General features: G+C 36.6%; 2 protein-coding genes and 1 non-coding gene across 7 annotated transcripts; all 3 read right to left on the bottom strand.

The window, feature by feature from the left end:
* Positions 1–243: 243 nt before the first annotated feature.
* Positions 244–350, bottom strand: LOC141687704 (small nucleolar RNA R71). Its single transcript, XR_012561190.1, has one exon. It is a non-coding gene; the product is annotated as a small nucleolar RNA R71 (small nucleolar RNA).
* A 14139-nt stretch (positions 351–14489) lies between these two features.
* Positions 14490–18677, bottom strand: LOC141682709 (DNA oxidative demethylase ALKBH2). Its single transcript, XM_074487405.1, has 4 exons — positions 18349–18677; positions 15596–15712; positions 15312–15501; positions 14490–14847 (listed from the first exon to the last, which is right to left on the bottom strand). The coding sequence occupies exons 1-4, from the start codon at positions 18580–18582 to the stop codon at positions 14642–14644; spliced, it is 747 nt and encodes a 248-aa protein (XP_074343506.1). The 5' UTR covers positions 18583–18677; the 3' UTR covers positions 14490–14641.
* Positions 18678–19881: 1204 nt separating this feature from the next.
* On the bottom strand, positions 19882–24331 carry LOC141682434 (protein C2-DOMAIN ABA-RELATED 11). Of its 5 annotated transcripts, XM_074487131.1 has the most exons (6): positions 24236–24326; positions 24001–24027; positions 23635–23754; positions 22626–22688; positions 22436–22531; positions 19882–20324 (listed from the first exon to the last, which is right to left on the bottom strand). In XM_074487131.1, the coding sequence occupies exons 3-6, from the start codon at positions 23746–23748 to the stop codon at positions 20031–20033; spliced, it is 567 nt and encodes a 188-aa protein (XP_074343232.1). In that variant the 5' UTR covers positions 23749–23754; positions 24001–24027; positions 24236–24326; the 3' UTR covers positions 19882–20030. The 5 variants fall into 5 exon arrangements, with proteins under 5 accessions (XP_074343232.1, XP_074343233.1, XP_074343231.1 ...); XM_074487132.1 differs by lacking the exon at positions 24001–24027 and having other exon boundaries at positions 24236–24331; XM_074487130.1 differs by lacking the exon at positions 24236–24326 and having other exon boundaries at positions 24001–24211.
* Between the last annotated feature and the right edge of the window lie 1536 nt (positions 24332–25867).

Raw genomic sequence — 25867 nt, 5'->3', positions numbered from 1 at the left:
GTTTCTTTTGGAGGAGCGGCAACTGAAGACCCCAACATGTACATAAGGAATTTTGTCGAGATCTGCAGCACTTTTAAGTATAATGGCGTGACTGATGAGGCTATCAAGTTGAGGCTTTTCCCATTCTCACTATAGGACAAGGCTAAAGACTGGTTACATTCTGAACCAGCTGGGTCCATCACTACATGGCAAGATCTTGCGCAAAAGTTTCTGGTGAAGTTTTATCCGATGGCAAAGACTGCTGCTATGAGGAGTGCTCTTACTCAGTTTGCGCAGCAACCTACAGAATCTTTGTGCGAGGCTTGGGAACGCTACAAGGAAATGTTGAGAAAATGTCCACATCATGGAATGCCGGATTGGATGGTGATCACTGGTTTCTATAATAGTTTGGGGGCCCAATCTCGGCCCATGCTCGATGCAGCAGCTGGAGGAGCCTTATGGGCTAAAAGCTATACTGAGGCGTATAATCTTATAGAGATGATGGCTGCAAATGAGCATTAAAACCCAACTCAGAGGATGACGTCAGGCAAGGTAGCAGGTATTCTAGAAGTTGATGCAGCCACCGCTATTGCAGCCCAGCTCCAAGCGCAATCAATGAAGGTTGATTCTCTGGCTACGTATGGAGTTAATCAAATAGCTATGGTTTGTGAGCTTTGTGCAGGTTCTCATGCTACGGATCAGTGTTCTCTTGTCAACGAATCTGTTCAGTATGTGAATAATTATCAGCGACAACAGCAGCCTGTGCCAGCGACCTATCATCCTAATAACAGAAATCATCCAAATTTCAGCTGGGGGAATAATCAGAATGCTATTCAGCCACCATATCAGCAAGGAGTGAGTAAACAGTTTAACCCACCTGGATTCCAGCAACCACAGCAGTATGCTACAAGGCAATCATATCCTCAACATGGAAGTACAGCTGCACCCACTAGTGCTGATTTTGAGGAACTTAAGCTGTTGTGCAAGAGTCAGGCGGTTTCTATCAAGACCTTGGAAAATCAAATCAGTCAATTAGCCAATGCAGTGCTCAATCGTCAACCTGGCACTCTTCCCAGTGACACGGAAGTACCAGGCAGGAAGGAAGCTAAAGAGCAAGTCAAGGCTATTACCTTAAGGTCTGGAAAAGTGGCTGATGCTGAAAAGGCAAAGGAAGTCGAAGCTGAAGTTAGAGATGAAGAATCTAAGCAAAAGGAGAAAGCGGCGGAACCAAGGAAGACTACTGTTGAACACACTCTGCCTGAGGCTAATACAGGGGAGAAACAGCTCTATCCTCCACCACCTTTTCCTAAGAGATTGCAGCAACAAAAGCTGGATAGACAGTTCGGGAAGTTTCTGGAGGTGTTCAAGAAACTTCACATCAATATACCTTTTGCTGAGGCTCTGGAACAAATGCCTAGTTATGCGAGGTTTATGAAGACTATTCTTTCAAGGAAGGTGAAACTGGATGACCTTGAAACCGTTGCTCTCACGGAAGAATGCAGTGCTGTTCTGCAACAAAAGTTACCACCAAAACTGAAAGATCCAGGAAGCTTCACCATTTCTTGCACAATTGGCAATCTGACGTTTGACAAGTGCCTTTGTGATTTGGGAGCAAGCATTAATCTGATACCGTTGTCGATCTTTAAAAAACTGGATCTGCCTGATCCAAAACCCACGTACATGTCACTACAATTGGCTGACCGTTCCATTACTTACCTAAGGGGCATAGTTGAGGATGTGCTCGTCAAAGTGGATAAGCTCTTCTTTCCTGCAGATTTTGTTATTCTGGATTTTGAGGAAGATAAGAAGATTCCCATAATCTTGGGAAGGCCTTTCTTGGCTACTGGCCGTACCTTGATAGATGTGCAAAAAGGGGAACTTACTATGTGGGTCCAAGATCAGGATGTGACCTTCAACGTATTCAAGGCAATGAAATTCCCTACAGAAGATGAGGAGTGCTTAAAAGTGGATGTGATTGATTTTGCGGTTACTTCGGAACTCGATCACATGCTAATGTCTGATGCATTGGAAAAGGCCTTAGTGGGGGATTTTGACAGCGATGATGAAGATAGCAACGAGCAATTACAATATCTGAACGCTTCTCCCTGGAAGCGAAAGCTGGACATACCATTTGAATCTCTTGGTACTTCTGACCTTAAGAATGCTGAAGGGAAGCTCAAACCATCAATAGAGGAAGCACCTACCTTGGAGCTCAAACCATTACCTGAACACTTGAGGTATGCTTTTTTAGGTGATTCATCTACGTTACCTGTTATTATTTCATCTGACCTTTCAGGTAGTGAGGAAGACAAGCTCTTAAGGATTTTGAGAGAATTCAAATCGGCTATAGGATGGACCATAGCAGACATCAAGGGGATAAGTCCTTCATATTGTATGCATAAAATTCTGCTAGAGGAAGGTAGTAAGCCAACTGTGGAACAGCAGCGAAGACTGAATCCCATCATGAAGGAGGTGGTGAAGAAAGAAATTCTGAAATGGCTAGATGCAGGCATCATTTATCCTATTTCTGACAGCTCGTGGGTGAGCCCCGTACAATGTGTACCTAAGAAGGGAGGTATCACTGTGGTCGCAAATGAAAAGAATGAGCTCATCCCTACTCAAACAGTTACAGGATGGAGAGTATGCATGGATTATAGAAAATTGAACAAAGCCACAAGGAAGGATCACTTCCCTCTTCCATTTATTGATCAGATGCTTGACAGATTGGCGGGACATGAGTATTTTTGTCTTCTGGATGGTTATTCCGGGTATAATCAGATTTGTATTGTACCAGAGGATCAGGAAAAGACTACCTTCACTTGTCCATTTGGCACATTTGCTTTTCGCAGAGTTTCGTTTGGGTTATGTGGCGCACCGGCCACCTTTCAGAGATGTATGATGGCTATATTCTCTGACATGATTGGAAATAACGTCGAAGTGTTAATGGATGACTTCTCCGTCTTTAGACACTCATATGATGAATGTTTGAATAATCTGCGCGCCGTACTCAAAAGATGCGTGGAAACTAATTTGGTGCTTAATTGGGAGAAATGTCACTTTATGGTGCGTGAAGGCATTATCCTTGGGCATAAGGTCTCTAGCAAGGGTCTGGAGGTGGACAAGGCCAAGGTGGGAGTCATTGAAAATCTTCCCCCACCTAATTCTGTGAAAGGAATCCGTAGTTTTCTTGGTCATGCGGGTTTTTATCGGTGATTCATCAAGGACTTTTCAAAGATATCTAAGTCGTTGTGCAATTTGCTTGAGAAAGATGTGTCGTTCAAATTTGATGATGAATGTTTGGCAGCATTCGAGACTCTCAAGAAGAGTTTGATCACGGCACCAGTCATTACAGCACCAGATTGGACAGAACCATTTGAGATGATGTGTGATGCGAGTGATTATGCGGTAGGTGCAGTTCTGGGACAGCGCAAGAAAAATCTCTTCCATGTGGTCTACTATGCGAGTAAGACTTTAAATGGTGCCCAATTGAACTACACCACTACTGAGAAGGAGCTTTTGGCTATAGTCTTTGGCTTTGAGAAATTTCGATCTTATCTGCTTGGTACGAAAGTAACAGTATTCACTGATCATGCAGCTATTCGCTATCTGGTTTCTAAGAAGGATTCGAAGCCGAGACTCATTCGTTGGGTGCTTTTACTTCAGGAATTTGAGTTAGAGATCAAAGATAGAAAAGGTACTGAGAATCAAGTAGCTGACCATCTCTCTAGGTTGGAGAATCCCGATTCTACTTCACAAGATAGGACGTTAATCAATGAATCTTTTCCGGATGAGCAGTTGTTTGCAATTCAGGAGGAAGAACCATGGTTTGCAGATATTGTAAACTATCTCGTCAGCAACATAATGCCTCCTAATTTGACATCCGCTCAAAAGAAGAAGTTTCTGCATGAGGCAAAGTGGTATATGTGGGATGAACCATATTTGTTTAGACAGGGAGCTGACCAGATCATCAGGAGATGTATCCCGTTCTGTGAGACGGAGGGGATATTACGAGACTGCCATTCCACGGTTTATGGGGGACACTATGGAGGTGAGAAGACGGCAGCTCATATTCTGCAAGCAGGTTTTTTCTGGCCTACTTTGTTCAAGGATGCTCATCAGTTTGTTTTAAGGTGTGATCGTTGCCAAAGAGTGGGAAATTTGTCAAGGAAGGATGAAATGCCATTAAATGTGATGCTTGAAGTCGAGGTCTTTGATGTGTGGGGAATCGATTTCATGGAGCCTTTTATCGCGTCTTGCAATAATCAGTACATCTTGCTGGCAGTCGATTATGTCTCAAAATGGGTCGAAGTTAAAGCTTTACCGACAAATGATGCAAAGGCAGTGCTAAATTTTCTTCATAAGCAAATTTTCACAAGGTTTGGAACACCTCGGGTAATCATAAGTGATGAAGGATCGCATTTTTGCAACCGTAAGTTCACTTCTATGATGCAGCATTATAATGTGAATCATCGAGTAGCTACTTCCTATCATCCGCAAACAAATGGTCAAGCGGAAGTGTCTAACATAGAGATAAAGCGTAATCTAGAGAAGGTTGTTTGTCCGTCAAGGAAGGATTGGTCTTTAAAGCTCGATGAAGCTGTTTGGGCTTACAGAACAGCATACAAAACTCCACTTGGGATGTCACCGTTCCAGTTGGTGTACGGTAAGGGATGTCATCTACCTGCGGAGCTTGAGCATAAGGCCTACTGGGCATTGAAGAAGTTGAACCTGGATTTAGATGCAGCTGGTAAGAAAAGAATGCTTCAGCTTAATGAACTGGATGAATTTCGACTTTAAGCGTACGAAAATAACAAAATGTATAAGGAAAAGGTGAAGAGATGGCACGATAGGAAGCTACATCCAAAGTTATTTATGCCAGGGCAACAAGTTCTCTTATTCAACTCTCGGCTCTGACTTTTTCCTGGGAAGTTGAAATCAAGGTGGTCTGGACCTTTTATTGTCAAAACTGTGTTTCCACATGGAGCGGTGGAAATTTTTGAGAATGATTCGGACCAAGCATTCAAGGTTAACGGTCAGCGGTTGAAGCACTACTATGGGGACATGGCAAACCGAGAGGTGGTTAGTGCCATTTTGTTGACTACTTGAGAAAGGTACGGAACGTCAAGCTAATGACAAAAAAGAAGCGCTGCGTGGGAGGCAACCCATGAATTGTTGTTACAGGAACCCTTAGAAGTTAATAACCGATCCAAAAACATAAAAAAATCAGAAAATAGGGGCTGAAAAAAAAAATTCCAGAGACCCTCTGCGCGCCCGCGCAGCTATGCTGAGCGGCCGCGCAGGGGTCGAGTTCCAGAAAATTTTTTACAGTTCAGAAAAAAAAAAACAAACAAAAACACAAAAACAGTTTTAGCCCATAAACCCACGAATTGTTCCCACTACCCCATCATTTTATCCCTTAATTCCCAAACCCTAATCTAATCCACACCCTATATATACATACACCTATCCTACATATCTCCCACAAAACTTCCTACACTTAAACCCTCTCACAAACATCAAAAAATCAGTTCTTACACACTTTTATTCACGAATCAATGGCACCCAAGAGAGCACGCACTATTGACAGCAGCAGCACAGTTCCTACTGCTGATTCATCGAGGGGTACTGCTGCAAGGCCTCGGTTAACTGACAGAGCTGCGGAGGAGGAGTACACTAGGCTGTTGGGGAAGCCGATTCTGAAGGAGAGGGGGTTTTTATCATCAGGGAGGGATGGTGAGTTGTTGCCCATGATTGTAGAAAAGGGGTGGATAGCTTTTTGTGAGTCACCCGAAGCAGTACCGATGAGCGTGGTTCGCGAGTTCTACGCGAACGCGAAGGCTGAAAAGAATGGGTTCTCTGTAGTCCGTGGGCTAACGGTTGATTATCATCCTGCGGCGATTCGCCGTGTGATTGGACAGCGAGAGAGGAAGCCCGAGGAGGAGAACTGGAATGAAAAGACTGCTGAGGATTTTGACTTGGATTTGATTTGTGCGACTCTCTGTCGACCGGGCACAGTTTGGACCCGCAGTCCAGGCAATAATGAGTATCGTCACTTTCCGGCGATCGCCATGAACAGGTATGCCCGTGCATGGAATGCATTTATATGTGCTAATATTTTGCCTTCTTCACATGCACACGAGGTCACAGTTGAGAGAGCACAGTTGTTGTGGGGAATTCTGCATGATGAGTACTATGTGGACCTTGGTGAGTTTATCTACCAAGGAATTCTGAAGTTTTTGAGGGGAGCAAAGCATATGAACATCCCTTATGCATCCACGGTTACAAAGCTATGACGAGCAGTGGAAGTGAACTGGTCGGCTCATGAGCAGTTGCAGTTGCCAGCAGCTCCGATTGATTCTGGCACTCTGAATGGGATGCAGGAGTGGACCGGTGGTGAGCCTGAGGAGCATGGGCTGGGTTATCGTCTTCCAGGAGGGCGTCCAGCACGAGGTGCTACTATGGCTAGGCCAGGGCGTGGTGAGGTTGGTTCTTCGAGAGCTCAGGAGGGTGCTGGGATGGGTGATGCCCAGTATAGGAGGCTTTCACGGCGGATGGATTCCATGTATGAGACACAGAGCAGGTTTGCTCAGGAACTCACCCTTGCGTTAGGGACTGCTTTTCGAGGCCTTGGAGCTGATATCCAGTGGCCAGTTTTTGGTGAGGACTCTGCATACCCGCCGCCTGATACTCCACCCACTGAGGGTGATGATGATGATGACTCCGAGTAGGTATACCATGTGTTCCTTTCTACTACTTTCACTGAGGACAGTGAAGATTTTTAGTTTGGGGGTGGTAGTTAAGGAATATTGTGTGTGTGTCATTTAGTTGCATATTCATGATAGTTTAGTTCATATAGTTGCATAATTTATGCCATATAGTTTTTTTTTATGAATGTCATGTAGCTCATGCATTTATCATGATCCCTTTTGCAATGATTTATCGACTGAATTGTGATATTGATGCGAGTGTAGTGATAGCATTAAAGTGATATTAAGTTGTGTAGGTTGATATGCATGCTAGAAACAATTGTAAGTCCACTAAGTCTTAAAGAATGCGTAAGGGCTAGATTGTTGTTATGATTTGGTTGTTTTCAAGGTCAATCTACTTATTATGCTTAGAATTCGATTATAGGTTCTTAGTGATAAAGACATGAAAAAAGAAAAAATTTTGGAGAAAAAATATGGAAGTTGTTGCTAGTTGTGGCTATGCGTCAAATGGCTAGTAGCCGGCTCGCATATATTGCGAGTAGTCTAGGGTTGAGCAAGATGGAGCGAAACGCACTTGCTCAGAAGTTATTAAAAAAAAAAAAAAATTTGCATAATTGATCAAGAGTGGGCTCTTTGGTATTCGAGTTATTAAGTTCTTAGGGGACTTTATGCCTAGCGACCTAAGGCTTTTAGAGTCTGGGATCCGCTAACCTAACGCTCGTTACATGGATACCATTGTATAAGTCTTTTGTGGACCTCACTCATTGCACGGTCAAATAAGCATTTGAGTTGTAAATAAAAAGCACGATTCCGTAGTAAGCTCCAGAGTTCTTGTAGTGTTGTATATCACTTTGTGCCTAGAATTTTTATTCTTTGTATAATCGTAGGATTGCCTTGAGGATAGTCTAGTCATAGTAATTGGTCTAGTTCCGAAGCATATCTGTTAAGCATTTGCACACACCACGTTTCTGGCTGTATGTCCGTTTGCATGAGTTTATTGATCTTTAGTTGTCTAACTGCATTCGTTGAGATGTGACAATTTGGTTGGTTAATTGTAGTAAGGGGGATCGTTATATTTTCATATAGATTGCATTCATGCATATTTTTATTTGTTTTCGAGTCTGTGACGCTTGAGGACAAGCATCGATTTAAGTTTGGGGGTGTGATAAGTGGCATTTTATACCACTTAGAACGTCTTAAAATGGCTTAAATTGGTGTCTTGAAATCAAGTATTTTGTGTATTTGATGCGTTTTTCTAGTGTTTATGCATTTCAGGGTATTAGTTATATTTCGGGGGAGGAATCATCAAGAATAAGCCTTGGCATGTGTTTACCATTGCGAGAGGAAAGGAACGGGCAGATTACGGCGAAGAAAAGGAGCAAACTTGGATTTTTTCCAGTAGAGGCCTGCGCGCCCGCGCAGCTATGCTGAGCGGCCGCGCAGCAACCTACGCGCCCGCGCAGCTATGCTGAGCGGCCGCGCAGGGTCGGGAATTTTGCTAAATTATTTTAGACTTCTACTTCTGTTTGGCTTCCAACTTCTATGTAATCTGAGTTTTATGGGACTATTATATAAGTAGATTTGAGACGTTTTCACAAGGGGATTATGTTTTAGATTGTGTTTTACGCAAGAAGCAAAGGAGATAAGGAAGAAGACCGATTTAGCACACCGCAACGAAGAGGAAGCATATTTTCTTGTGATTCTTGTTTCGTTGTAGCGTTGGATGCTAGTTTTCTTGCTTTGATTTATTTACTCTTGTGACGTACTCTGTTTTAATATAATTAGTTTAGTTATTATTTTCTTGTGTTTGTTTATCATGATTTCATATGAACCCATGATGGCGATAAGTTCTATTATGGGCTAATCGTGATCATGGGGTTGTAACGGATTTATTATGGAATTCTTTAGTTAATTGTTTAATACTTTAGTGTGTGATGATTGCTTGATATCTAGTATTGGTTGTGCGTATTCGTCTTATGTGTGTCGCGAACATATAAGATAGGGTGTTAATCTCTTGTGAAGCGACGGTGGATCTTGAGATTTAGAACTTGCCATGCTAGCATAGGTTCATGTACGTTGAGCATGATTAGTGGGTAACTCTAACAGTTTTATTTGCCCTATGTAATCAAAAAAGGAATAACTTGTGCTTAAATCGTTGTGTTGTCAATTTCTGTAGACATATAGGAACTCAACATAATTGATGACTATTCAACTTCTATCTTAATTGTGGATGCTTGGTAGAATGGTATTAGTACAATGAAAGTTGGCTTTTATCAGTTTTGTGTTATTCGATTAATATCATCACTGTCACATGCTAAAGGTAATAACAATGGCTATAGAAGGAAGTAATAATGAAGTTGTGATCTCATGAGTGTTTTATTATTGATAAATTGAAGTGTTAGTTAAGTGGTTAATTAAGTAGTTAATTATAGTTAATATTTAATCAACAATTTTAAGTGTTATTATCTTAACATTGAGAAGTAATCATACATTGGTGAGAGAGTTTAATTAGACAATAATTTAGTCTGAGTCTCTGAGGGAACGAACTAGAAAGTATTCTATATTACTTGCGAACGCGTATACTTGCGTGAATATTAGCGCGTGTTTTCGCCCTAACAGTTGACATATTCCACATCATCATCTTCATTTACCCCATCTGCTGCCCAATCATCTTGAGTGAGAAAAGCTCTTTCCTTTTGTTTGAGCAAATCAAAATACTTCTTTTTGTAATCAACTTGCTCAAATTTCTTTTTCTCAGAATTTGGCTTCCTACACTCACTTGCAAAGTGTCCACTAATGCCACAGTTGTAACATTTGAACTTTGATTTGTCCACCATATTTCTGTTTGGCTTAGTGAACTTTGTGTTTTTCCTGAACTTCATTTTTGCAAACCTCCTGGACAGAAAGGCCAAATGTTCTTCAATATCATCAGATTCATCCTGACTGGAATTGTCTTCATCATCAGCAACTTGCTCTTTACCCTTGCTTGATTCTGATTTGCTTGTGCCAATTTTGAGACTTGGCATTGTCTTCTCCTCATTCCTGGCTTCCATCTTCTCACTGTCAGCTATAAGAGCAACTGTTCCTCCTTTTCTCTTTCCCTTTTCCAACAGCTCATCCTGCTCTATTTCAAGTTCATAAGTCTTCAGAATTCCATATAATCTTTCAAGTGTGAAGTTCTTATAATCTTGAGAATTTCTCAAAGAGACAGTCATGGGCTTCCATTCCTTTGGCAGAGACCTAAGAAATTTTAAGTTGGAATCCTTGACTTGGTACACTCTACCATACAGCTTCAATCCATTCAACAGTTTCTGAAACCTGTTGAAGGTATCGTTTAATGGTTCACCTTCTTCAAAGTGAAAATATTCATACTGTTGAATAAGAAGCTGCATCTTGTTCTCTCTGACCTGCTCAGTACCTTCACAGATGATTTGCACAGTATCCCAAACTTCCTTTACAGTTTGGCTATTGATGACATTGTCAAACATATCTTGATCTAAGCCATTAAACAAAATGTTCATGGCTCTCTTATCCTTGCGGATTTCTTCCATGTCTTCAATAGTCCATTCTGCTTTTGGCTTGGGAATGGACTGTCCAACAGCAACTGTTGCAGTAGCAGCTGTGGCTACTTTGTGAGGGATGTGAGGACCATTTTCAATACAGTTGATGTAGCTTTCATCTTGAGAAAGAAGATGTAAATGCATCTTCACTTTCCAGTGATGATAATTATCTTTTTCCAGGACTGGGATCTTTACACCAATATCCTTCCTACTCATGATGGTAGCAGGAGGATTCTTCTGTGCACTCATGATGTTAGCAGATTAGATCTTTAGACTCTTTGTATGTTAAGAGCTTGCTCTGATACCAATTGTTATTCTCAGTGGACTAACAATGAGATTTACAGAAGGGGGGTTGAATGTAAATCTCAAAACTTTTTCAAGTTTTGAGCAGTTTCTAAGGCTAAGTGTTTGAGTGATCAAATGTGTGTGAATTGCTTGAAGCTGATGTAGACAGATATATATTCAAATACAAATGTAATGAGCACAAAGAACTTAAAAACTTTTCTGGTGGATTTGTTGTTCCACCAGAGATGTGTTATTTCAGAAAATCTGTGATTCAAAGAATTAAATCACAGCTGCTTCCTAGTACAAACTAGATGATTTTCTCTTTTGATATTTCTAAACAGCTCAGGAAAATTCATATCTAATTACTAGATGCTACTTGGTTTATTTATCACCAAGTTTACAAGTGAAGACAAATTGTAAAATACAATTGAAAAGATTCTTCACATGTTTCTTCTTTATTTCTCTATCCAATGCAATTTAGGATAATCTGTAAATCTTTGAATACTTCCTTGTTTGCATCAGAATGGAAATGCTGCATTTTCTTGATCCCTCCTAGAGGCTTCCACATTCCAGTATGTCTCTGTCAACCCATGTGCCTCAGTCAGCTTGTGAATTGTCACTATCAACTGCTAATGAACTAAGCATTCGTTGAAGCTTTCATCCGTTGATGCCTTATCCGTTGAGGCTTTATCTGTTGAAGCTTTTATCCGTTGATGCATTATCAGTTGAAGTCTTTTTCCGTTGAAGCACTTATCCGTTGATGGATATTATCCGTTGAAGCATTAGAGACATCCGTTGAAGCTTTGTTTCTTATCCGTTGAAGGTCTTCAATATCCGTTGACACTTCTTCACTTATACAGAGTTACAAGGCATGAAATATTTACAATTAGCCCTCCTATTTGTACATCCATTAGTAGTCAACATGACTGATTATTTCCTAACAACATCTAAGAATTACAGCTTAAAACCAGAGAGTGAAATGTGCTACAATACTAAACTTATTGCTAAGTGAAGCTACTCCTTCAACGGATAGCCAAGATGGTCTTATCCGTTGAGGCTACAAATACTAGATTTCTACTTAAGTGTTTTGCTTAACTTATCATCAAACTAATACACATATTCCTAACAATTACCAAAGCAAAATCAAACACCAAAATATAGCAATAACACATATAGATACAGATATATAAACACATATTCAAACAAATAAACACATGAACGTCAAACGAACAAAAATAACCAGGCAACAGGATCTTGAAGCAAATATGAAATAAACAGTGCAAAAGGAAAACAAGAAACTCACATATGAAGAGATTACGGAGAGATTGAAGACGACCGAGAAACGGCGGCACACCAGCGAAAGATCCTGAGACAAACTACGGAAAAGCTTCAGAGAAAAATGAAAAAACTGAGAAGAAGAATTATGAAGAGGTAAAAAAGAAAAGGAATGGGGAAGAGTGCCTTTTATAGGCATGGTGAATCCCAGCAGACTCAAGCCACGTGGCCAAATCATGGCCACCCATCACGATCATGTGTACACGGCAATTAACGTGCATCATTATTACGGCACGTCTTTTTACCAATAACAGCTGTAACAATTCAAATCATTGGGGGGAAATTCCAAAAACCGTTTCAAATTCCAAGTCCGGACAACTTACGTCAATCCAATCCGGACTTGATGGCAAGAAAAGCTCAAGTTCTTCTAAGAACAACAACATTTGTCCTGATTGGCTGAACCCAACGCAATCCGGACTGGGAGGTAAGAAAAACTCAAATTCTTATAAAGACAACTAACCAACGCAATCCGGACTGGGGGCAATAAAAGCTCAAATTATTCTAAAGACAACCAACCTTATTCCTGATTGGCTGAACCCTACGCAATCCGGACTGGTGGGCAAGAAAAGCTCAAATTCTTCTAAAGACAACCAACCTTAGTCCTGATTGGCTGAACTCAACGCAGTCCGGACTGGGGGGCAAGAAAAGCTCAAATTCTTCTAAAGACAACCAACCTTAGTCCTCATTGGCTGAACTCAACGCAATTCGGACTAGAGGCAAGAAAAAATCAAATTCTTCTAAAGACAACCAACCTTAGTCCTGATTGGCTGAACTCCACGCAATCCGGACTGGGAGGCAAGAAAAGCTCAAATTCTTCTAAAGACAACTAACCTTAGTCCTGATTGGCTGAACTCAACGCAATCTGGACTGGGAGGCAAGAAAAGCTCAAATTCTTCTAAAGACAACCAACCTTAGTCCTGATTGGCTGAACTCAACGCAATCTGGACTGGGAGGCAAGAAAAGCTCAAATTCTTCTAAAGACAACCAACCTTAGTCCTGATTGGCTGAACTCAACGCAATCCGGACTGGGAGGCAAGAAAAGCTCAAATTCTTCTAAAGACAACCAACCTTAGTCCTGATTGGCTGAACTCAACGCAATCCGGATTAGGAGACAAGAAAAGCTCAAATTCTTCTAAAGACAACAATCAAAAGATCATGTTCTTCAAGCAAAGCCAACCTTACTCCCTCATCTAGAAAATCTGCATAAGGGAGTGGGGGGCACATGATAGTACATGTAGCTCCTGCAAGGACTAGGCCCGGACTCCTAACTCAGTCCAGTCTCGCACACTACTAATCCTAACTGGCCCAATCTCGCAAGCCCAATCTTGGAAAATCCCAGCACGTGAGGCACTTGCCTAAGTACATGATAGGGACAACTGTCACCCATCAATCATGAAAATAATCAGGGCACGTGTTAGATGTTCCTCAGAACATTCCTCAACCAGTCCCGTGCTGCCACGTGTAAAGCATCCACTCCAGCCAGGTGTTCTCCGCTCCTAGAACCAATGGCTACGATTCAAAGGTACCAACCCCAAAACCCTATCCTTGGGCTATAAATAGTCCAAAAAGGTAAGGTTTTGGGGTTAATCACTCTCTCACACTCATATACACACCTGTGTCACCCTGCATTCATATTTATCTTCATCTTCCCTAAAAGTGAGTTCTTACTCTCACACCGGAGGCGCCGCAGGACCCAAACCCCCCTTCCGGTGTTGTTTTGTAGGAACTCCACGACAGCTACACCTCCACAACGGCAAAGGATTCAGGCACAGCGTTGAAGGAGCAGCCCCGCCACCAAAAATTATCACTCGTTTCGGACGTGAATTGGGGAAAATCCCTCGCATTTTTCTTCCTGCCGAAATACTTGGCTGATATCGGTTCTAAGCAGAAAACAATTTCTTTCCGGATAAATTTGGTGTCCGCATAAGCTTGTACAGTTATATAAAAATATTTTATCTTTCTTACTTTCTTTCTTTCTTTTTTAATTTTTTTCATTAATGTATGCTTCAGATGAAATTTGAAACATTTTGTTTATTTAAATACAAAAACAACCTGCAAAAGCAACATCGTCAAATCATCATATAAGAGTATGGTGCATTACTGCAGAACCAGTGATCCCTCTTTTCACGCGGGTGATTAACTTTGTATTGTTTTCATAGTATCCTAATTGTTATGTGTAAATACATGTTTATGATTTCAGAGTTTTAAAGGGAATCATTGTTCTGGTATGTTTTTAACAATGATGTTCATGTAAATTTAGACGGGGAAAAATTATAATTTCAAAGGTGTTTATGCGCGCACATATATACAACATGTTTAAATGTACATTTTATCAACTGCAATTTTTGACTCTGAAATTACCTAATTTAAATTGAAATTGTTTCTTGAGCCTTGTTAAGAATTTGTCATCAAAAACCAAAAGAAGTACAATTCCACCTCTAATTCGAAAAGTAGTTTTTAAGAGGAAAAGTATTTGACATTGTGTTTGTTAACTTAAATTGTCTATTTTGACTATAGAAAACAATGAATGATTAAATTGTCGATGAGATCCTAGCCATTTGCCATTATACATAGGTCACAAACTCGATTTTCCACATGCTTATAATCCCTTGCTCGTCAGCATAGAAAAAACACTGATTTAGAATTTAGAAATGAAGCAGATAAATAATTTAACTTCTTTTCCACGAGTTCGAGCACTGGAAACCCATCTAGTACCAATGCAGCCTATTCTACCAAAAATTTCTACTACTTATACAAGGCATTGTATGTCAAAAGTCAAAGCACATGCCTGAAGGTAAGATTAATTCGTAAAGTATCAGCCTTTGCACGTTTTGGTACAGAATGGAGCCAGTCGCGTTGTGTATATCCCTTCATCACAAGTAATGAACCATGCGTCAACTTAAACGAGTGCTGCTTCAAACATGCATTCTTCTTTCGTTGCTTGGAAGAAGCTTCACCCTCACTTTTACTTGCTACTACATCTGTAGTGTAAACTAATTACATTGGGAAAATCTTATACTGCAATCAAATAAAATAAAGCATACTTGCAAGCCAGCTTAACCTCACATACTCCATTTACACCCTATTTTTTTCCCACAGATTATATCCTACTCCTTCCAACTTTGTTTAGATAAAGCAATATGCGCCAAATATCTTAGGATCCAACAATAATCACCATCACAATTATAATTGGAGTGCAACTGGGATGAGTATATTATTTTGTGCATTGTAAACACTGCGTTTTTTACACATACATTCATACAAGTACATAATGGATCACGATACATGCAACTGGATAAGAAGCAACTTTAGACTGATCTAGTCAACAAGGAAAAGCAGGAGGAATTACATTAACCTAAAGGTAACTATTAATTACAGAGAAAAGAGAATAATTTAAGAACAAGTCAGATCAAATCTGAAACTTGCGACACATAGTAGAACAAACCTTTAGATGTCTTATCGGGTTTCTTCTTCAGTAAGAAATCACGCTCACAACCAAATGAAACAGAGGCAATTTCAGGAGTTGATCCATAGAGCTTTTCATCATCAGCATGCCAACCAACATAGTCATCACCACCCTTGTACCTGTTTAAGAGCACACTATTAAAAGAGCTCCCTGGTAGGGCTTTATGGACCTACAAGGACAAGATGAAGGTCATTATCGAATAACTAACATGATAGTAAACAAACCAAAGATCACTTTGTTTGAAATAATGCAAGGAATCTTACTGCTTCCCGTATTTCAGTTAGTGGAGGAAAATCATCCCAAGAATGTGCTTGTGGTTTATAACCACTGTATACCAATTCTGTTATTCCTGCACTTGCGACATAACACGTGTCTCGTGGCTGTAAAGAAAATTTGAACTCAATTATTAAGCACAACGTGTAATGAACAATTTAAATACAATGAAAATATGAGAGATGTTTCAAAGGTGTGGATCAGTATTGTACCAATTATGTCAGACTAACCCAATTTGGTGTTCTCAGATGATAGGAGTATGTGCATCTATCTACTCATTAATGACACCAGTACTACTTAAAATCCTTAATTATTTTATTACGTATGAATAAACATACATAAAAAATTCTAAACACGAGTCATATCATATTACAATAACATAGGTAGCTAGAGAATAGAGAGTGGAGATCATCATAATGCAGTCAGAAATTGGGATAACAAGGGAACAAAAAAAAACTTAGACCCTAAAAAGAAAGAAAATCACTTTTCCTTTGTTTTGAAATATCAGAAAGACGTACTTCTATTAATCGCGAAAGATATGAATTTTTAGTAGGTAGCATAAAGCTTCATTTACTCAATTTAACACTTAAACATACTAGTTGGTAACCCGTGCGAAGCACCGAGCCGAAATTAAAAAATAATAGTATCATATTATTATTTGCATAAAACTTAAACTCATAATCCGTGCAAATTACAGATCTAAATATAATATATAAAATGCTTTTAAAATATGTAGTTAAAAAAATTGAGGTCAAGTGTAACTCTAAAATTTCACTCTATAATTCTAATTATGCATGTACCTAATTATTTACTTATATAAATCTGACATGTTAACTTACTAATACGATTATTTTAAAGTAAACCGACGCTTGGGTGTTCAACAACAAATAAAAATTTAAGGAAAATAAAATTTACAGAGAGTAAAAGTTAATTTTTGTCAGTTGAGATTTTATTACATAAAATTTTAAAAATAGTTGTATAATTTTCTAGTGAGTACCAAGATTTGGGACCTAAACATGGTTTCGCTTATTAGTATAGATAGTTGATAACCTGTGCGAAACACGGGACCTAGACTAAAAATATTGAAATTAATATTTGTAGAGTCTTATTCATAATTCGTGCGAAACATTAATTAAAATTAATATATTAATATCAAATATTAAATTGGTACTTGCAAAAAATAGTTATGTAAAAGAATCGAATCAGTTATGAAATTTTCCACTATAATTCTAGTTTCGCATTGTTTTGCTTGATATAAAAAAATCTAACATATTAGTTTTATTTTTGTGAAACGAATTGTATCTCTATCTTATGAACCAAATATCCGTTCTTTAGACAATTTAATATTAATTAATATAATTTGATAATTATCTTATAATTAGCCTTTTCAATATAGTTTATTTAATATTACTTAATTATCGATAAAAATTAATTTACAAATTAAAAGTAAATAGATGTTATTAAACTTAATTTAATATTACTAAATATAATCTAAATACAGACCATAAATTTGTTACTTTTAAAATATTTTTTTTTAATTTAAAGTATATAAACGTTGTGATGGACAGTAACAAATACGATCATTAAATTAATAATTTTCAGTTTATAAGTTGATAAATGTTACTAAAGTCATTTGCTATTACTTAATTATCTTTAAAATAATATTACAAAAAATAAAATTTATAGAGAATAGAGGTCAATTCGTGTTAATAGTTTACTTTGTAATTAGTAGTTTTTCAAAATAAAAGTAAATATATGTTATTTTACTTAATTTAATGTAACTTAATAAATTTTTAATATAATTTATAAATAAATAAAGTTTAGAGAGAATATAAGTCAATTCGTGTTAGTAGTTTGTAGTTTTTCTAAAATTAAAAATAAATATAAGCTATTTTACTTAATTTAACGTAACTTAATAAATATTTAATATAATTTACAAATCCTTTAAAAAATATTTTTATTTTATAAATTAAAAAGACAATTGGATGAACACTAACTAAAATGAAAATAAAATTTACAAAGAAAAAAATAGTTGTGTTAAAAACAAAGTTGATAGAGAATAGAAGTGAATAAGTACCAAAATTCGGTACTTTTAGCACCAAATTATACATGGTTTCGCTTATTAATATAGAGTATAAATTTTGAACATTCAAGAATGATATTCTTTCATTTTTATTGAATTCCTCAGCTTTAAACTAGCTCATTCCATCCAATTTACATATGAATTCTCACTACTAATCTTTCACATGCTAATATCCATCATCTCCCCTTTATAGACCCAATGGCAAAATACCTACAGTCTCTTAAATTGTCATCATCTCTTCTTAATTCTTCATTTTCATTCCTCTTCAATTTTCTTTCCATTCTACCCGAACCACATTAAGATACATTTCGTAACCTCCTAAACATTGGAATTATATACACACCATTACCGGAAGTTCGAATAGGTTACCCTAACAGTATAAAAACTCATGAAGGACAGACTTAGTTCATTCCAACAACATATTAAACCCAAACTTAATGATATCCTAATCAAAATCACATTTCACTCTAATGAATGAACACGTGGGCTACATTTTTGCAGGGAGAAAACAATTTCTTGAAACCCCATGAAATAAAAATTGAGCCTTTACCTAAAAATAAATAAATCTTGATTAATAAAATGGCACCCCTTAACAAACATTATCCCAAAAATACAGAGGGAGGGAGAGATAGATAGAGAGAGAGAGGGAGAGAGAGAGACCTGAAGAAGGGAACGGCCAAAGACCCGAATGGTAGGACGGGTCCAAGGGATATGTTTGTTGAGAAACTGGAGATAAGTAGAAGATTCATCAAAACAAAACAAGTTTGGTATAAATATCACTTGGCTTTTATTTCCCAGATTCACCACAATCTCACCCTTTCTTTTATTTTCTTGTTTTTCATCATCTCCTTCTTTCGTTGTTTTCACCTTCTTTCTGGTCACATATCGGTCCATCACAAATCCTCTTCTTATTCTGTTGTTTTGCTCTGTAAACTAGTTTCTGTTGCCATTTCTTAAAGCTTATGCCTCGTTTGTTTCCGTACAACACGTAACTTAAAGTTCCTTAAATTTAAAATAGGTTATAATGATTATTTTGCGGTATTTTAAGTGGGATAAAATAAATTTCAAATTTCATGATTTTTCTAATTATTACAAAACAGAGAAATATAGTTACCGAGTTCCACCATAAACACCACAGATTACCTAATTATTTAATATAAAAATATGGGAATTTCTCATTAATATCCTTCTGTAATTAGTTTTTCCAAATGGCGTCTATCTTATATTTAGAATTAGTGTGGCACCCTTAAATTAAGTAATTACGATACAGATGTCCTTCCGTTAGTAGAAATATTATAAAACGTTAAAAACAAAAATATAAGCCTTAAACATATATTTTGACGAAAATTGAACAAACAAAAACACAATTACGTATAACCTAATTCAAAATTTCACAATTACGTTGGTAATTAAGTTTGGGGTGATTGAGGTATAATTTGGTGCTAAAAGTACCAAATTTTAGCATGTATAATTTGGTACTGAGAAGAGAAGAGATGAAGGGTACGAAGAGAAAGTTAGGGTTGAGAGAGATACTAGTGAGAGAGATTTTAATATAAATGTGGTTTTAAAATATATTTTTTAAAGAAAATAAACTGAATTAACGTTTAAGTAACGTTTTTACTAACATAAGGGTATTAGTGGTGTAATCACTTAGTTTAAGGGTGACGGTGGTAGGTTTAACACATAATATGGCACCATTTATAAAAACCAATTATATAAGGATACATGAGAATTTTCCTACAAATATTAACAACATAACATCTACACATATCAACAAATCAAACACGTATATTTTAATTATCTTGAAATTGTAATTGTAACTTAGTTATGAAAAAATTCAAGTTTCTGTATAATTATAAAAGACTAAAAGTTGACGAAACAAATAAAGACATTAATAATTATTAATGGCCAAGCCACAAGTAAATGAGCCCATCTAGGGTTAGAAAATTTGATAAAAATTCTATATTCTACTTTTTAAGCTTTTTAGCTCGTACAAACGAGTATTCTAAAATATCATCAATTTCGGTGTAATATTTTATTATCTTTTACGATTCACAAAAGTTAAATTTACCGGTAACATTTAGTTTTACTTGATTTATCCGGCTATGATATGCTCGGAACTTATGTTCTTTCCTTCTAGTTTAACGGAGATCCAAAAAGATTTCTAAATTTCTTTCAAAATAACACAAGACAAATTTTTAATTGTGACATTCCGTCTTTAAATTTTCTTAGTTTTAAAATATGCATCCCATACATATTACATTCCAACTCCCTACTTGAGCAAGTGAAAAGTAGACCACACAATCCTTTTCATCATCGGCGTGTCTCTAATTCTATGCAACTTAGTGTGAGGCAACATGAAGATTTTTACACTTGATCTTCAGCTCGATCTCTCCGGACTCAACTCCAGAGAGCCTCAGCCAAACATCCTGCACAACCTCACCATCTTTATAATTTATGCAGCTTTCAACTGCTAGACAATTGTCACTATCTGGGATGACCTTTCTTAGTGTCTCCCCTTCAGTAGAAACCCCTAGTATCTGCCTCAATCGAGCTGCACTCACTAATGGTTGAAGACTGATATGAGCATGACCCATCTTGTCATCAGCCTTGAATCGATCTTTATCATATACTTCCTGCACAAGTTCAGTGTTGTCAGATTCAACCGAATGGGACGTCTTTGTCTACTCCATTTTGCTTACATTCTCCAAGTTTGTATTAATAATTTTCCTATGGTTTACTGAAGCACTGAATATGAATGACCTATCAGATTGAATTGAAAGTTAATTTGGATTAATAACAGAGGTGTTCCATAATAACAGAGGTGTTCCATAAGAGCACTTCCAACCCAACATTATAACAGTTAACAGTTTAATTGAATTTAAATTAGGTAAAAAAAAAAGTGTTCCATAAGAGCAACTCTCAACTCAACACTAAAGCACTATTATACTGTAGGTTTCACATTGTTATAGTATAAAACCAACTCTAACCCAACTCTAAAAATAGTATAAAAATTATACCAAATGAGTAGTGTGATATTTGGTGGCAAAAATACATTTGGTATAATTTTTACACCAAATTTGGATCTTGCATGATTCCTACTATGTTTTTGTGTTTTTGTTAGATCACCCCCAACCCAACTTTAAATTTGTACTTTTACATCATTTTGGTGTAAAATTCATCTCCCACCAATTCTAGGAGTTGCCCCATTTTGGGGTCACACCAAACTTTTAAAGTTTTTTATATTTTAACATTGCCCTTGTACTCCTTACCTAAAACAAATTTGTTCCTCTCGTAGTTTACCAACTTTAAACTTTTTGTATTTTAGCAATAAAATAAGCAATATATTACAAGAAAGATTCCTTTTGGTGTAAAAATTTAATGCAACTAGGTTGGAGTTAAATTTGAAAATAATGTAATTTCTACATCATTCCAAAATAGTTAGATGGGTTGGGGATGGCAAGAGAAAGCCAAGCAACCATAGTTCCCTTTACACTATATATAGGCTAGGAATATGACTGCTAGCTTTCACCTATATTCTGCTTCTAGGATCTCTAGGCTTCGCCTATGGCTCATCTTAAACAAAACAAATTTATTCCTCCATATCCCATTTATATCCTACAAAATACGTGCGTTTGAAAAAGTGAAAATTTCATGTCTTCTTTTAGACAAAAGATCTTTTCTAGTGTAAGACATAGTGTAATGGGTTGGAGTTGATTTTGTGAATAGTATAATTTATACACTAGAATAATGTAAAAATTAGTGTATAAATTATAGTACTAATAAGTGTAATGGGTTGGAGATGGTCCAAGGAATGAAGAGAAATCCACACAAAAACAAGGAAACGGATAAGATTGATTAAAAGCGAATGAACGTCATTCTTTGTCTTTCATATATCTATAGCTTCTGTACATATGAATGCAATGCTCCTGCAGACTCAGCATGTAATTTCAAACCAAGTACTTTTTTTTCCAGAAACTGGGAAAGTATAATGGCATTCTGTGGACAGATAATAGCATGAATAATGCAACCACAAATGCAAAAAGCTCTCCATCATGTCCAAATGGTAGCTGAAAAGTGGAAAATTTCTACTCAACTCTGGGATGAGGTTTCCAAACAAAGGTTATTGATTTGAATGTTTAATCAAGTTATTGTAGGCTGTTTATAGTTATTTCGAAAACCTACCTGTATGGTATAGTTATTTAGTGCTAGAGTGTTTAGTTTAAGCATGTTCATCCAACTCCTGCATAAATATATATATATATATATATCTCTTTTCTTAATATAGTTATTCATTTGACCAAAAACAAAGTATGTATTCCAGAACGAACAACTACGAAACTGTAAATTAAAAAAAAAACAAAACTAGTCTTAAACACATGATATGACCTGATGAGAATGCATCTGGTATAAAGATACTTTTACCTCTATGTTTATATTTAGACCTCGCTGTACCTAATTGGTGAGAGACAACATTTGCCGACTTTATGCAAAACCCCGAAGTGAATGTGTCTCCCTTATGTAGCCTCGGTATAATATAATCTTCTTGGTAAAAGAACACAATCAAGCATGCATAAATAAAGATATCTACAACTTCTATGCATTTATAAAAAAATTCATTGTCTGAATTATGATATAAATGTCATAGACTGGGGATAACTATGTCAACTTATAACTGAATAAAAAAATTATCTGAGTTTTATCCCAAGGCAAACTTTAATAAAGATGTGGATAAATCTAAACTTACCAAATTTAGGACTCCAGCAGGTTCTGTAAGCTTAAGCGTCAGTTCTTCATTCCAAACGGGATTTAGACAGCTGTTGATGACCTTGGTCTTTACTGTCTGGCAGGGAAAAAATTATATTTATAAGCCTCACGAATATTAACAATTTACACAATCATGTACTAACATTTTTTGATGTCCCATTTGCACATACACAATACTGTCCAAGATGAGGGCAGATGAGATTAATCAAAACTTCATGTGCATATTGTTGGTTCTGTTGGCAAATGATGAGAAGATAATTAACCAAAGCGAATGACTAAATGAGACAAAAATTGTTTACATTCTGGTCAAATATCCTAAAAATAGTTAGCAGAGAGGAGTTGCGCTGTAAACATTTCTACTATTATACTCAGTATTAAGATTAATGAAACAAAAATAGTAGAGAATATCATTATTCTTGATTGCACATACGAAAGAAGAGTCCAGATACAAACTAATTCACATATTGGTACCGGTCAATGTTTATTATTAAGAATTTCTTTCCCACCGGGGTTATCCAGTACCACACGGTCAATGTTTATTATTTAGAATTTCTTTCCCATAGGGGTTATCCAGTACCACACTGCATAATAGCAAGCAACAAAGGGTTTGGTAGACTTCAATGAAGGTGATTGATTTGACTTGTTGAACTTAAGCTTTGGGTCTAGTAAGATGGAAAGAGATCAGTTCAAAAAATGATCAATAAGAGATGTACAAGAGAAGGCATGAAGATCGAAGAAATCAAGATTTTTTTTTTTTTGATTTTTCTAAGGATGCATTTTTATAGCGGTTCATTCTCTTTCCAAATAGGGTCCCATAGCCCTAAGTAATAAAAGATACACACCATTTCGCTTGTATTGTATAATTCTGAAGCATGGATTTAAATGTACATATCAATGGACCGTATATAATAATCTGATACAACTAATTCGAAAGAAGTTTAGACTTCAATCTGTGTACAAGTGAAAGTTTATAAAAAGATGGTTATTAGTTCCACCAGATTCTTGCATATATTAAACAGAGGGAAAGCATATAACAAACGTATACACAGTATGTAAAGTACACTATACCTAAGCTATTAAGTATACTGCAATATAGGTTCCTTGGCAAGATAAATGGGTGAAATGTAATATTATCCATAAACTCTACGTGCAGCAGTAGAAATGAGCAGAAAACAATACCTGATTTCCCAGCTTGAGTACAACATAAGGATCACTGGATTTGAAGTCACGGATAACCAATCTTTTCCCTTGCACAACCACCACTTTCAACACTAGTCCTGCCTGTTCCTCCATAATGTACTGGTGATAAAAAGAAAAAATCAAATGCACAAGAATTTAGCTGACTGTGACAAATCTGATATGCAAAGAAACAATAACTACGAAACTAACATATATACGAATCACCATTCACATTCTATTGTAATTTCTATTAATTAATTAAATTATATAAAACATGAAACTCAGAATCAAATACATCAAGTTAAGATCTCTGGATAACAAAAACACACACACACAGAGAGAGGATCAATTAATAAAAATACTTACTTACTCCAAGCTACAAACACTACAAACCTGCAAGATTCAGTACATAAAAAAACACATATAAACAAAATTGATAAAATATACAAAACAAGAACAAGTAAGAAACAACGAAATGTTGTAAAAAAAAGAACATAAATATGATCCACTAAAAGTAGAAACAAAAATGAAAGCAAGTATGTAAATGTTGAAGCTAATTAAGAAGAAGGATGAACGCAATATGTAGTAATAAAAGACTTACAGTGGCCAGGAGGATAAAAAGTGTAGTTGGATCAAGACAAACTTGAAATTGTGTGTTGTAAGTTACTCCTAAGTTAATGTTTGTTTAATACATAAGAGCATGTCCTACGGTGGGTTATAATAATATATAATAAAAAAGTAAAAAATCTCAATTCCTGGAGAGTGCTAAATTTTGTGTTAAAATAATACAATGTTATACTCTCTCCGTCCCAACCAATTTTTTAAAAATGGTTTGGGTACGGAGGTCAAGAAATATGTATAAAGTAGTGTAAAAGAGAAAGAAAAGTGGGTGAAGTGGTGGGACTCGTTGATTTTTAATGTATAAAAGGGAGATAGTGGAAGTGTGAAAAGGAAGAAAAAGTGAGAAAGTGGTGGGACCCATTGACTATTTGTGGTAAGTTTTGAAATGTAAAGAATTGGATTGGACATTCCAAAAAGGAAAGTGTAAAGAAATGGTTGGGACAGATCGAGTAGTTGTTGCTAAATTTACTAAAAAATATAGCATTGTGCTATAATTGACAAATTCATCAAAAAGTGAAAAAAAAATAATAAATGAATGAATAAAAAATTAAAAGTGTAGGATACTTGAAAATTAGTTAAATTTGTAATTAAAAGTATAGCATATTTTGGAAATTATCTAAATTTTAAATAAGATTTAGAACAAATTATTAGAAACATGATATTATTTTAGTATAAAAAATTATAGCAATAACTACACTTATATTTAACACTATATTGACTTCGCTCTAAGGTTGGCGTAAGAGCCGTAAGAGAGAGTTTAACAAATAAGTGTAGTAAGTTTGGAACTATCGGTTAGTGTGGGCGGGGGCACTTGGAAAGAGACGAGGACGAGGTTGAAGATGGGGTTGTTGACTGATAGTAGCCGGTACTCATATTTGAAATTTGACTCAACCAGGTTGGTCCGGTCAGTACACGTTGCTAGATAATGGGGTTTGTGTTTTGGTAGAAAATTGTAGGTTTTAATTTTAAAAATAATTTAATTGATCAATAATATGGTGCAAGTATAAAAGACTAAAGACACGAGAATTGTTGACGCGGAAAACCTCCGTTAAGAAGTAAAAATCGCGGGTGGGAGTTTCCCCAACCAAAAGTAGAGTTTCACTATGTTATAATTATGAGTACAAGAGTGTATATTTTATGTTTTTCTGAGTAGATGTGGTGTGTTTTTTGTCTCACACTTAACTTGTATTTATAGTACATATCAACAACTAAAATCCCAATTTTTACTCTATGCTCCACGTTCAAATTCCAACTGCATGTCCTCCTATTTCTTCGGGTTGGACTCCTTCTTCAAATATGTTTGTTATTTGACCCTTTCTTAATCCTTATCCTTATCTTTGCAATGTTGACAATTTCTCAGCTTGTTCATGTCTAAACCTTCTTGTCTTGCCTAACTGTCGTCATGTCTTCACGTCCTAACTGGTTATCGTCAAGCCTTTACGTCTCAGAAGGTTGTCGTCAAGTCTTCTAGTTGTCGTTGTGTCTACAAAATCATGGTCATAACAATTGCCCCAATTAAAATGATAAAAGTAATCTTATCATTTTAATTCACCTGTAGCGTGTAGAATTAGATTTCAATGATGAAACGATAAGACACACCCCTTCTTATACT

This window comes from Apium graveolens, chromosome 9 (assembly GCF_009905375.1).
Source record: "Apium graveolens cultivar Ventura chromosome 9, ASM990537v1, whole genome shotgun sequence".
NCBI classification, from domain to species: Eukaryota; Viridiplantae; Streptophyta; class Magnoliopsida; order Apiales; family Apiaceae; genus Apium; species Apium graveolens.
This window is presented reverse-complemented; position numbering and strand designations above follow the sequence as displayed.